Here is a 13,562-nt window from a genome sequence, read left to right as displayed (position 1 = left end):
AATATGGAGGCACTAAAATTAAATTTAATGTTGTTTTTAGTAGAAATGCACCAATCCAATATTCGGATCGGTATCGGTGCCGATTCAGACCTATTTCATCGGGTTTCAGCCATATGTGCGAAACTTATTTAGTTTTTGGCAGTCTGTAAAAAACATGCTACTCTGTGCAGCACTATGCCACCCTGATGAGCTTTCATGATTGGCAATGTTAGTATCAACATGGCATTTCATGAACATGCAAAAATGATAATAATACTCATTATTATCCGAGAGGGCTAAATGGCGCATATTTATGCCTATCCTTGCATTACTCGGTGAGTCCATCAAACCCATCTTGTTTTAAGATGTATGTGCACTGTAGTTGTTCTTTGGTGATATTTTAAGTTCCAAGTAATTGAGAAGAAAAAATTAAATGGATGCTTTTTAATAATCGAGTTGTTGAGTAATCCTGACAGCTCTGGTCATATCATATTCATCTTACCATATTTTTAGTTTACAACAGGTTCATGGGCGTAACCCGCGGTAAGCTGAGGAGCCTGTGTGTTCTACTTTGCTGCCCTCTGATGGTCGCACTTTGCACTGCAGGACACCCAGGAGTTTCTGCGCTGCTTGATGGACCAGCTGCACGAGGAGCTGAAGGAGCCCCTGATGGAGTTTGGGGCCGGGGATAGTGGCGACGGGGACGAGCGGCGGGATGGGGACCGCAGTCCCTCTGAGGACGAGTTCCTGTCCTGCGACTCGGGCTCCAGCAGCGACCGAGGCGAGGTTCTGGAGGCCAGGGGCCCTGGCGAGGCCGAGCTGCTCATCCAAGATGAGTGCGCGGGCCGCGGGGGGCCTGGGGGGAGCATTTCTGAGAAGGAGAGGTTGAAGGAGCGCCGGGTGTCCGGCTCGCCGCTCCACAGCGGCTCGCGGGAGATGGACGAGGACGCCGATGTGGACACCACAGCTGAGGACGCCACCCACGCCCAGGCGGCGGAGGAAGATGTGCCAGCTAATGCCGGCCTGAACCACGCACAGAGCGCCCCCGGTAGGTGACCAGAGGAACCGGAAGAGATGCTTCAACACCATTCTCTTACAGGGCATGGACTTTGCACTGGTCATTAATGTTACACACTGCAGAAGTGCATTCCAATCCAGTCCTCGAGACCCCTGACAGCCCACATCTTTGCTCGCTCCCATCTCCCAGCACATCTGCACTAGGCACTAGGTGTTCCTCATGGTTCGGTTGCTTCTCGATTGTCAGGTACAGGCGTGTGGCCTGTATGGAGGTCCCTGAAGACTGGACTGAGAAACACTATAGTACAGTGATGTTGCAGTTCTGCTAAAGCTGATGCAAAAGCATCATATTGGAGCTGGGTGATGCAGGGAAGCCCAGATGAACTCATAGCAGTCCATCTATCCAAGTCTGTATTCACATTGCACTTGGGCAGCCTGGAAATCACCCAGAAGGAGCTGGAGTCTAGGGTGTTGTAGCCAGAGGTTTGTTCGGATGTGGTAGGCATGCTGGATGGATGGATGGATTATGTGATTTAAGAGTGTTTAACTAGAGTGATTAATATTTATTTACAAAAGAAGTGATGATATTGTTATGGATAAGGTAATATTGACATAGTAGTGTTGCCTCACTTCAGAAAATGGTTTTGAATCCAACCGTGTGTGTAAATGTCCTCTCCGTGTTTATGTGAATTTCCCTGTGTCCTGGTTTCCTCCCATAGTCCCATAGATAGGGTCACCCATCTGACCCTAACCGCTGTGATTTGTGAGGGGATGTGTGTATTCAATCTGAGAAGTTGCCTCCCTCAGTTAAGCAGTTCTGAAAGTAACCTGGCCGTCTGTAATTTTGGGCATCGCTGCTGTAAACGTTGATGGTGTTCAGTCTCCAGTTGATGAGTCTCCAGTCTTCCCTCTGGCTCCTGTCTCCATTTGGACGTTGTGTCTTCAGGATGCAGCATCATCTTTCGGAGCTTCAGGGCTCTTGTGACTGTTTCTGTTGCAGAGCCTGACAATGAGACCTCGATGCACTGCAGCGCCTCGCGCCCTTGCAGCCCTACCCACAGCCCCCCAGACCTGCACCCCAAGCTGTCCAGCAGCCCCCCTCGCTCCAGCCCGCTCCGGTCCGCAGGTGCATGCTTCTCGCTCAAGAAAGGTTCGGACCTGACCTCCCCGTCGTCCACCTGCTCTGTTCACATCCCTGCCCAGTTTCATCAGTGGTGTTTATTTTCCCCCCACAGCCCAGATTTTGCCTGGTGCCAAAAAAAAGAAGCAGCCGCGGTATCGCAGTGTGATCTCCGACATCTTCGACGGCTCCATCCTCAGCCTGGTGCAGTGTCTCACCTGCGACAGGGTCAGTGTGCGCCAGTGTGCGCCAGTGTGCGCCAGTGTGCGCCAGTGTGCGCCAGTGTGCGCCAGTGTGCACTCTGCTCCGCGCTCTGCTCCGCGCTCTGCTCCGCGCTCTGCTGTGCAGCCAGTGGCTCCACTCCATCTGTCTCTTGTTCCATCTCCCCCGCCTTCCTCTCCCCAGGTGTCCACCACTGTGGAGATGTTCCAGGACCTGTCTCTGCCCATCCCGGGGAAAGAAGACCTGGCCAGGCTCCATTCCTCCATCCACCAGAACCTACCCACCAAGGCCGGCGCCTGTACGGAGAGCTACGCCTCGCAGGGCTGGATCTCCTACATCATGGACTCCATCCGCAGGTGAGCTGGGCCTCCAGGCATGGTCAGGTCTGCGGGGTGGTACCTGGTGGCCGGTTCTCCGACCCTGTACCCGTCATTGTGTGTTCAGGTTTGTAGTGTCCTGCATCCCTAGCTGGTTCTGGGGGCCTCTGGTCACTCTGGAGGACTGCCTTGCTGCCTTCTTCGCTGCTGACGAGCTGAAAGGTGAGCAACGAACTCCTGGTATTTTTACAAATTCTGCAGCAGCATAAGAATGCTGAGCTGAAATATGTGAACACAACCTGCATAGCCACACTAATGTCTGTTTGTCGTAGGTGACAACATGTACAGCTGTGAACGATGTAAAAAGTAAGTAGAAATAAAAATATATATATCACTATTGCCCTCTTATGGTAGAAAGAGGTACTGTATTCAACGGAAGGTCTCAGCCTTCCATATATGGCGATATGTTTCAGCGTTTTGATGAGCAAGGCTTTCTGATTATTTCTTATTTGACCCTCCAGACTGAGAAATGGGGTTAAATACTGCAAGGTGCTGCGCCTTCCTGAAGTAAGCGTTTCCTTTCCACTCTGAAGATCTTCTCTTATTTCTGGTTCATAGAGGAAGAACTCGCTGTCATGCAAACTGATGTTGGCTTTTGATAGTTAGCACATGTTTACTGGCAGTGTTTCTGCTGAATCTTTCAGATTTTATGTATACATCTGAAGCGCTTTCGGCACGAAGTCATGTATTCCTTCAAGATCAATAGCCACGTGTCCTTCCCGCTGGAGGGGCTGGACCTCCGGCCGTTCTTGGCCAAAGATAGCCCCTCACAGATCACGACCTACGACCTGCTCTCGGTGATTTGTCATCATGGCACTGCAGGAAGTAAGGCTTGTTTGTTTTTATTATAAATTTGCAGCTCCTACCAGATCGGACCAATCAGCACGACTCGCTGATTGTGATGTGGTGTCTAACAGCTAACGGGGAGATGCCGATTTGTCAGCGCATCTTGGCTGGCCGGTGCACCTGTGATTGGCTAGTACTAGCTGGCCGACTCATGTATGGCACCAAGCAATTTGCAAAATGAAATAGTGTGCACATGAGATGTATCGGTAACACATTACCTGAGGGCGCACAAATACTTAGCAATAACTCAGTTACTACTAAAGTACAAATCATGAACAAACATAGTTGCTACTTGAGATAAAAAATGTGCCACGATTTATTAATGATGAACAAACATGAGATCAGTATTTCACTTGTGTTATTCATGACTTTTTCCTTCAGTAGATCCTTCAGTGATTCACAAAGGTTCATAGAATTTATAGATGTAACAAATATAGTGATTGCTTGAGATAAAGCATGCATCACAATTCATTAATGATTAAATAACATTAGATCAGTGTGTAACTAAGACTTAGTTTGTGGTTAATGAATACATAAGTAATTGCATAATACCATTTGTGTCCTGTCACCTAAAGTGTTCCCGATGTGTTTAATACATATGACAGTAGCACGGTGGCTGAGTGGACAGCACTGTCGCTTCACACGTCTAGAGCTGAGGGTTTGAATCCTAGTTTCTCCCTAATTCTTATGTTGGGTGTAACTCTTGATACTCCAGTTTGCTCCTGCAGTCCAGTGACATGCAGTTCGGGGAGGTGCTGGCAGTTTGTGATTGTGCCTTTTTGTTGCTTGGAATAGGCTCCAGGCTTCACTCGCCACGGCACTCACCACGAATAGCAGCTAGAAGACAAATGGATGGACAAAGTGATTGTGGGCAGCGATGCTTGAGAGTGTTGGACACAAATATCATGATGAAAATGTCATAAAGTACACAAGTCTAACACCAGGGGGCAGGATTTCCTGGTGCTACACTGAATTCTGCTGTTTCTTTCTTTTTTATCTACCCAGGTGGACATTACATTGCCTACTGCCAGAATGTTATTAATGGACAGTGGTATGAGTTTGACGACCAGTATGTGACTGAGGTCCATGAGACGGTGGTGCAGAATGCAGAGGCCTACGTTCTCTTCTACAGGTAGGGGGCGTCTCTACTGAAAGCAAGCGAATAAACAGAGGTGTTTCTGTGTGAATGTGTGTGGGTTGTGTCATGCAAATACAGACTATGTGAAATATCTCTTGCACAAGAAGCTAGCTTTTTAACAGTTGTCTCTTTTGCATGCCTTCCTAATGACATGATTTTCTGTGAGATTCCTTCTTTAAAAGCCCTTAAATGGTACCGATACGGAGATGGGTGAAGGTTCGATTCATGCAGGTGGTTGTGCATAAATGGGTGCATCTGGACTTAATGTGTAATGATACTGATTTTTATTTACTGTGGACCCTTTCACATGGCGGGGAAGAGGTACCCAGGCCCCTCACCAGCTGTAAAACCACGTACAATGTTTTGGTTCCCTTGGTGAGCGGAAAGAAGCGGAAAGATATGAGAAACATGCGATAAAAAGATCACTGTGAGATACGACGCCAGAGGCTGCTGTCAACACACCTGGCATCCTGCAGACAAGGAGCCAACGTTGATTTATGCCTTTAGGAGCTGCTGCACGTTCTGTGTGTTGTGTTTCACAAAACTCCCAAAAACTCCCCCAAAACATTTCCCATTTCATTTCTTATGTTGACCCTGCAATATATCCAGACTGTGATGGGGAAAGTCACTGTGCACAGGGTCGACTGTGTTTGGGAATTTGATTCAGAGAAGTATTGAAACTTGCACATGTAGCTGAACATTTGTGCACATTGCATATATTTGTACATGCCGGTTTACTGACTGTGATTTGTGCTTTTATTTATGCATTTAAATCTTCTGTTTTTTTTCTTGTTTTTTAATTTTTTGTTTTATCGGCTCTTTGATCGTGGCACCAGTATACCGACATGGCCTCGCTTACCAACACTCACACCACACCGGCCCCTCTACAAACAGTCACTACACTAAATGCTCACATTCCTTGAAGCAGCACGTTTTGCTAACCAACTCGACAACTGCCATCTTCTGACTCTACTCGCTGGCTATTTATTTAGGTTTCGAAACAAGTGAAGTGACTGTTTGAGTGGGTCCCAGAAACGGCAAACTGGCCCCTGACTGCCAAGACATGCCGCTAGCATGCGCAGGTGTGGTGGCTGATAACGTGAGCTCCGACTCCTGCCTGTGTACCAGGAAGAGCAGCGAGGAGTCGGTGAGGGAGAGGCAGAAGGTGGTGGCCCTGGCCAGCATGAAGGAGCCCAGTCTGCTCCAGTTCTACATCTCCAGGGAGTGGCTCAACAAGTTTAACACCTTTGCTGAGCCCGGCCCCATCACCAACCACACGTTCCTGTGTCAGCACGGAGGTGAGAGGCGTCCCCGGCCGCTGGCTCCTGCACACTCCCAGCCTCCTGTCTTCCTGTGTGCCTGCCTGCGCCACCCCCCCCAGCCATACGAGTGTGGTAGTTGGTTTGACCACCAATACTCAAGGTTTCACTTCAGCCTATAACCTACTACATCACCTCTTCTTTTGTCTTTCTTCAAACAGGAATTCCCCCCAATAAGTACCACTACATCGACGACCTAGTAGTCATTCTGCCCCAGAACGTTTGGGAATATCTCTACAACAGGTACTTCGATGCTGGCTGAAGCTCATCAGTTAATGTTAATCATCATTATTATCTTACTCTCTCCCGCTGATCTTCATGACCATCAGCCTCACTTATCTGGGCCGACTGCCGTGTCACCGATGATCGCTGCTTTAGATCAAACCCTGTAGATTGCACACCATGTAAACTTATTTTCACTGCTTATTCTAGTAGGTGTGGTAAAGTATTTTTAACACAGGATGGGTTGAGTAGAAGGAAATGAATATGTATATCCTCAGTATGTTTAATGGCCTATGTGTGCAAGTGCATAAGAGAGTTTGCACAACCGGCACAAATGAATATTTTTAAATACAAAGGTCTATTTATTGGGGGGATGAATGAAGCCAAATTAAATATTGGGAGGTGCACGCCCCTCCGCCTAGCTCCTGTAGCTCCTATGCCCATCTGTGTCATTGTTTTAAAAAAGTAAACATGCCTTGTGCCTGAGAAGATTTTCATATTACCAAGCAGAACAAAGAATGTTCTACTCTACACTTGATTGATTATTTCACTTGCCGTGTTTTAATTGTGCATATGAATCAGCTCAGTCAGCATCCCTTTATGGAGGGTCATGGAGGGGCCTCCTCTCTCCCCAGGTTCGGAGGGGGTCCGGCCGTCAATCATCTCTACGTGTGTGCCATCTGCCAGGTGGAGATCGAAGCTCTGGTCAAGAGGCGGAAGACGGAGATCGACACGTTCATCAAGGTGACGCACTCGTGCACAGTGGGTGGGACGTGCAGGCAGCTTTAGGGCATGTTTTAAAAACCAGTTTGGTTAATTACATTTTTTTTTTTTTTTTTTAAAATGAGTAATTGACGTTTGTTGAAGTCAGTTTCATCATCGTCATCGTGTGGCATTCTAACTTTCATTCTTGTCTGTCTTTCATTCTTTCTTTTTCCTTCCTTCCATCCATAGCTCAATAAAGAATTCCAAGCGGAGGAGGCTCCCAGTGTCATCCTCTGCATTAGCATGCAGTGGTTTCGGGAATGGGAGAGCTTCGTGAAGGGTAGGGACAACGGTACGTGGCACTGAACGCTATCCTTCGCCGTCTGCCCATATCGTCCTGCTGCTAGACTCCAACATTCAAGTCTCTTGCCCATTTTCTCTCTTTAGGGTGACAGGGTTTGGAACAGTGTTAAGACAATATCATCACAAGATAAAATAAGACGAGGTAGAAATGTATTGATTCCCCCCAGGGGTGAATTTTTGTTGTCCAGCAGTATTACAAAAAAATCAGTTGTGTCCAACATCCAACCATTACATCAAAGTCAGAATTCACTTTATTGGCCAGGTACTATTGCATGCAGTAGGAATATGTTTTGGCAGATATCACAGAAGAACAAAGATCATAAATTAAGAAAAATAGATAAGTAGAAATAAAACAATAGAATAAAGGAATTTAATAGTGTGGAGCAGTGCAAGCTGGGCAGCATACAAACAGTAATTATAAGGACATTAACAGGAACAGAGGTATCCGGAATATTGGAATATAAAGGTAGGAAAATACATGATGTCCAGTAGAAAACAAGTGTGAAGTATAATATAATTCTACTACAAAGTAGATGAGAACTAATGAAAAATGAGTCATTTCAGGATGGTTGGGGGTGGTGAGGTCAGTTTGGGAAGAGGATGGGCGTTGGAAGGTGAATGGGGGAAAAAAAAACAAACATGAATGGTTTTAATAAGAACAAGGGAGCTGGGTGGGGGGACTGGCGATAGCTTTCTTTGGCGGGGTCGTTCACGGCGTCTGAAATGTGTTTCCCTCAGAGCCTCCGGGGCCAATCGACAATAGCAAGATCGGCGTCATGAAGGGGGGGCATATCCAGCTCAAGCAAGGTGGGTGTTGTGTAACTTCAGCGAGGTGGGGGGTTGGTGTTCACACGGTTATTTAATCTGTGAGGGCTCCTTGCTGACTTGTTGAACTTGGGCAATTAAAATGTATTTAAATGTAACAAAAGAGCCACTGGTTTGTGCATGTATGTTTGTATGTACAGTACCAGTCGAAAGGTTGGACACGCCAAGCCGCCTACAAACGAGAGTGACACCATCACGTCACATGACCTGGCCACCTGACTTAAAAAGAGTAGACACGGTTCAGGAGGAGTTTGACCAGAGAGTGAAGGAAAGGTGGCCAATGAGAGCTCAGCATATATGTGGGACCTCCTTCAGGACGGCTGGAAAAGCATCCCAGGAGGCCACCTCATGAAACTGGTGTAGAGCAGACAGTAGAGTCAGCCAGTCCCTGGAGCCATTGGTGTGTTAAGGGCCTTGCTCAAGGGCCCAATGGTGGGATCACTCTGCTGACCCACTGACCCAGGGACACACAGAGCCCCCCCCCCAACAATTTATTTTGCTTAATACTTTTTTGGACAATACATCATTCCATATATGTTCAATTTAATTTTAATTGATGTCTTTATTGTAAAATGCAGGGTATAGCATAAATAAAGCTTTGTACTGGTAGGCGTGTGGCAGCTTCTCACTGCTACTGCATGCCGGCTGGCTTGAGCTTTAATGCTTGCCAGACCCATTACTGTGCTTTCTGACACCCTGACCCCAGGGGCAGACTATGGCCAGATCTCAGAGGGAACGTGGCAGTATCTCCTAAACATCTACGGCGGCGGCCCAGAGATAGCGGTGCGCCAGACGGTGGCACCCGCCGACTCCGACGGGCTCCACGGAGAGCGCAAGATCGAGGCGGAGACCCGAGCACTCTGATGAACACAGTCACCCTCGATCAGTGAGTCCCAGCCCTTTGGTTCCTCAGCACGTGGGGATGATGGTGATGAGGATGATGATGATACTGAAGGTGTGTCTCTTTTTACACACACCTATTCTGTCTTAGCCTCACCGCCCGCTGGCCAGTTCAAATCTGAATTGCTGTTCGGTGACACGCTTGAGGTGATTCGAGTACATCTGACATGCCTCCATTTCAACAATAGCGTCCCAGTGTCTCACGGCGCTGAATTTTCAGTGGAAGCATTTTCATTCCGGGCATTCCGTTCCTGCAGGGAGGTGTGCAGACAAGTTTGTAGGGTGCTTTATCAGAGTTCGGGGTCTGCCCGGCACGCCAACTCTATGCTTGTTTTCTTATGGAACCGAAAAGTCAGTTTCCTTCCTAATGTGTGTGTTTGTGTGTTTGTGTGTGTGTGTGTGTGTGTGTGTGTGTTTTTTCTTCCCTTCTTCAGGATCGGTCCTACTTCCAGCAGGAGCCAGCAGCCCTGGCTTTGCACCTTGGTGAAACAATGTCGTGAGCACTTTGTAATGTACTGGTTTGTCATTTTATTACATGTTCATAAAGACATAGTGGTAACTGTAATCTAAGTTAACAATAGAGGTACTATTTGAGCATATTTCTCAGAAATGGCAAAGGAAAGCCAACAGTAGTCGTCTTAGCCTGGGTGTGGTGAAGATGACTGCTGCTGTAGTAGACCTGTAGTATCATAATGACGTAATCTCCGGACTTCTGCTCGAATGAATGCTTTGGCTTCTCGAACCACGTGGCTAGCTAGGGGAATGACCACGAGTATTAGATGTTTCTAGGCAAACGTGTCCCTTCTGCGGAAATCTTCTACCGAAGAAGCATGGCTCGGCTCAGATTCGAACTGAAGGTGTTTCGGATCATTGTCGTGAAATAATCTTGGCCCCGAATGTCGCTTCGCAGCTTCTTTGCGTGTTACCCTTGCTTTTAATCTTGCACTGTTTACTAGGAGAACAGGGTAGAGGCTGCTCAACCCTTGACAGACAAGTAGGTAAGAAAATAAACAAGGATAACTTGTTTGACTATGTTTGTCACCTGAAATAATCTGTCTAAAAATCTCTCTCTCTGTTGAACTGCTGCTTACACATTGGAGCAATATGTTGCACAATTTCTGTATGAAAGCTTTCATCCCAAGCCTTGTCTGATGTAACCATGTGGTAACTCACAAGCCATGGATTTACTGTGCCTCTTGGCGATATTTGTGGCATCATAATGTAGAGTTCCTTAACCAGCAGCTCTCCACAGTGGATAACATTCCCCACATGTTGTGGCTTCCAATCATAGGTGGTAAATCTATACGAAAGTGGTAATATTAATTAAATCATAGTGTACTGTGTGAGTGGCACGGTGTCTCGGTTGGTGTCACGGTTACCTCCCACCTCTAGCATTGGGGGTGTGAATCCCGTCTCCACTTTGTGTGTGAGTTTAGATGTGCTTCCTTTGCTGTGCAGGTGTCTTTCTGGGACTCCGCCTTCTTCAAAGTACATGCAGTGAGGCTAACTGGAATCTCTAAATTGCCCATAGTGTATGAGCGTGTGTGTATCTTTTTGCATTCTGTGATGAACTGGCTTCCTTTGAAGGCTGTACCCCAGCCTTATGCCCTGTGCTGTCTGGGATGGGTGCCAGGCTTCCGCGATAATCCTGACTGGGATAAGTTGGTGGATGGATGGATGGATGGATGGATAGTACACCAATAGGAGCTATAATTAGGAACTGATCACCAACAGAACACTGTATCGCTCGCTATGTACCCAGCTATCCAGTAATACGATGACATTTTGGTTACAGTTCAACTAATGTTTTCCTTAGTGTTTTCCTCTTTGTTGTATCAGTGATGTATGTGGCAGTACATTCATACTAAAAATAAATATCATTTTTGATGATATTTAATTTATTCCAGATTTTACTGCAGAGTACACAGAACACAACATTCTAAAGAGTATGTTAGATGCATATGTGCCGATTTGGTTATCATCTTCCACTAAAAACTTTGAGTGTAGTCAAAACTTTTTAAATTTGTTATTGTAATATTTAGTGATTAAATATTTTCCAAAAGGCTAAACATTCAAAAATTGTCCTTCACCAGGTCTACCAACTGTTATGCAAAAGTTATATAACTGTTTGATTCATAGAAATGCAAGAACAGAGAACTAAAAAATTGGATTTTCTGACATTGACCAAAATGTTTTTTTAAGATTCTGATTATGATCATTGCCTCTTGCATATTTGAAATTTAGTTTAGCTACGTTTACCACCACTGTGGTTTGCTTTTGATGTAAATGTCAGAATGGCAAAAGTTAACGGGTTAAAAAGTTTTGATGGTAATCGTCATTCTTGTTGCAGTGACTGACATTTAATTTCTCATGCATTACTGCTTGGCACTGGTGGCCCTGTCGTTTATGTACTCGCCTTGCTCAGAATGACAGAAGATGTATTTGTGGTTGCATGCAGGATGCCCACAGAACTGTGCTATGAGAAATTTCCTTTGGTTATGAAGCAGGCCGGTAACATTTGAAAATCTTGGCCTGTACTTTTCCATTATTTTCAAGTAACACTTAAGATATTAGTCAATATTTAAATACATATTTCATTGCCATTAAAAAGCGTTCACTTGTCTGATTAAAAAGTGTCATTTGATATTTATTGCAAAGTAGAAGATGTCAAAGTCAAAGCAGGATCAAGAAAATATTTAGACACTTTTTGTTTCACAGATGTAACATGTCCTTGTTTGCTGTTTTTTTAAATAAGTATCATCTGATGGTTGTGCATGAGAAGTATGATCTAATTCTCTAGGTGTCTTTTAATTTTCTTATTATTTTGCAGAATCTAACATAGGTCAGACCTCTGTTGACGGGTGACAATCGTCTCTTTCATGTGACAGTTTCTTGAGAGCCATACTTATTTATTTATTTGACTATTTATATGATTATTTAACCAATACTTATTTATAAGAGGTCCGAAGAGGGAGATTTTTTTGGACTAAGAGTTGCAAAAATTTATGGTGCTGTCATAATTGCAAGAAAAAAAGATGAAGAATGTCATATGATTCAAAGTACTGTGTGTTTCTGATTAAGTGACTAGTTAACGTGCTCTTTGCAATGCTGCCTTATTTTTTTTTTTGATGATCGCTTTGTTATATATGATTTTTTAATAGCCATGGGTAGGTGTTTTTTTTTCCATTATAGTAACTATATTTGTTGTTCATTTTAATAGACTGTTTAGCTGTAGCTTCATTCTCTTGGTTATGTCTTGGTTATGAATTGTTGGCTTTATTTATTGACTTGATGAGTGACTATAACACCCTGTAATATTTCTCAGTAAACTGAAGCAAAAGCAAGTCTGCCACTGATGTGAGTGACTTTTAGTGCTGAGAAAAGGAGGAAATGCTTGCAAGAACTTCCACAGGCAACCCATGTTGTTCTGGATGCCGACAACACCCAGGATTTCTCCTTAATCTTTAATGTATATACAAGACCAAATGAATGACTTGTGTTATGACCTCGGATGCTACCTTTAAACAGGAAGCTGGCCAAAGTGATACTGGTAACGTTGACGTCAAAGAAAGACACAGATGACAGGCATTGGGTAACATCATACTGATAACCGAAATATTCTTGTGGTTTCGCTTTAATGCATTTATGCACAAGCCCAGCAGATTTGCTTCCTGCACAGCGAATGATGCAGAAGTTCACGTATCCATAACAAGAGTAAGAAGATACAGCAGAAATGGCAAACTAATATTAAAGGCTTTGCTGGAGAGCAGAGCAAAACGGTGATTCTCGTCTTCAGTGGGTGACATGAAATTTGATGTAAGGACAAAGGAAACGCTTAATAGGTAGAAATCCTTAATTGCATTTGTTTTTACTAATTTACGGTTCAGTATATTGTCCTCTAGGATGAATTCCCATACCCTACTCACTTATTGATTCCTGTTACTCAGTATGATATGAAGTTGTTTCTCGATAACGGATTTCTATTAGATAATTGTCAAGTCACACTCCACTAGGAGGTTTGTACTGAAGAATTCAGTGCATGTAGCTGTAACGTGTGTGTTTGGCTAAATGCAGAATTGTCTCGTTACAGTTTCAATCAGTGCTTCACTCTATGCCTAGTCGCAAAAGAAACTAAAAAAATTAAAACAGAATAAACATGATGTGCATAAATCTTCCGATTGCCTGGTCTGGTTGCTTATGTGCTACTGTGCTGTTAATTGTTACAATATACTGTAGAGGCCAAACGTTTTAGGTGAAATACTTTCAAACTCAGTGTTTCTCAACTCCACACGTCATGTTGCCATAACTTTCTTCTCAAAGTCAAAATAATAGCTAAGAGACAAATTAATTTCAACCTTTATTTACTATATCAGTTTTTCAGCTGGTTAAACGTTTACATACACTTTAGTATTATTCAGCGGCATTGCCTTGTAAGGTATGGTCACATGACGTGGAGCTGTGAAACACTGGTTTCGGAAGTCTTTAGCCTAGATGCATGTAAACTTTTGGTCTGAAATGCAGACACCCTA

The 13,562-nt window shown here is 44.8% G+C and overlaps 1 protein-coding gene across 4 annotated transcripts in view; it reads left to right on the top strand.

Moving 5' to 3' along the window:
• usp20 (ubiquitin specific peptidase 20) overlaps positions 1-13,208 on the top strand; it is a 161,149-nt gene extending 147,941 nt beyond the window's left edge. For 3 of the 4 annotated variants that reach the window (XM_023807908.2, XM_023807911.2, XM_023807910.2), the window contains 16 exons: positions 586-1,027; positions 1,997-2,146; positions 2,232-2,344; positions 2,522-2,694; positions 2,783-2,877; positions 2,988-3,021; positions 3,177-3,222; positions 3,360-3,540; positions 4,567-4,693; positions 5,828-5,997; positions 6,180-6,261; positions 6,876-6,984; positions 7,195-7,297; positions 8,047-8,115; positions 8,840-9,019; positions 9,468-13,208. In XM_023807908.2, coding sequence (XP_023663676.1) covers positions 586-1,027; positions 1,997-2,146; positions 2,232-2,344; positions 2,522-2,694; positions 2,783-2,877; positions 2,988-3,021; positions 3,177-3,222; positions 3,360-3,540; positions 4,567-4,693; positions 5,828-5,997; positions 6,180-6,261; positions 6,876-6,984; positions 7,195-7,297; positions 8,047-8,115; positions 8,840-8,997 — 2,052 coding nt within the window. In that variant the 3' untranslated portion in view covers positions 8,998-9,019; positions 9,468-13,208. Of the gene's footprint in view, positions 1-585; positions 1,028-1,996; positions 2,147-2,231; positions 2,345-2,521; positions 2,695-2,782; positions 2,878-2,987; positions 3,022-3,176; positions 3,223-3,359; positions 3,541-4,566; positions 4,694-5,827; positions 5,998-6,179; positions 6,262-6,875; positions 6,985-7,194; positions 7,298-8,046; positions 8,116-8,839; positions 9,020-9,467 lie in introns of those variants that run through there. The other variant, XR_002837776.2, reaches the window with a different exon arrangement.
• Positions 13,209-13,562: the final 354 nt, after the last annotated feature.

The sequence above is a fragment of the Paramormyrops kingsleyae genome, chromosome 7, assembly GCF_048594095.1.
Source record: "Paramormyrops kingsleyae isolate MSU_618 chromosome 7, PKINGS_0.4, whole genome shotgun sequence".
NCBI classification, from domain to species: domain Eukaryota; kingdom Metazoa; phylum Chordata; class Actinopteri; order Osteoglossiformes; family Mormyridae; genus Paramormyrops; species Paramormyrops kingsleyae.
The sequence above is the reverse complement of the archived record's forward strand: the minus strand, read 5'-3'. Positions and strand labels throughout refer to the sequence as shown.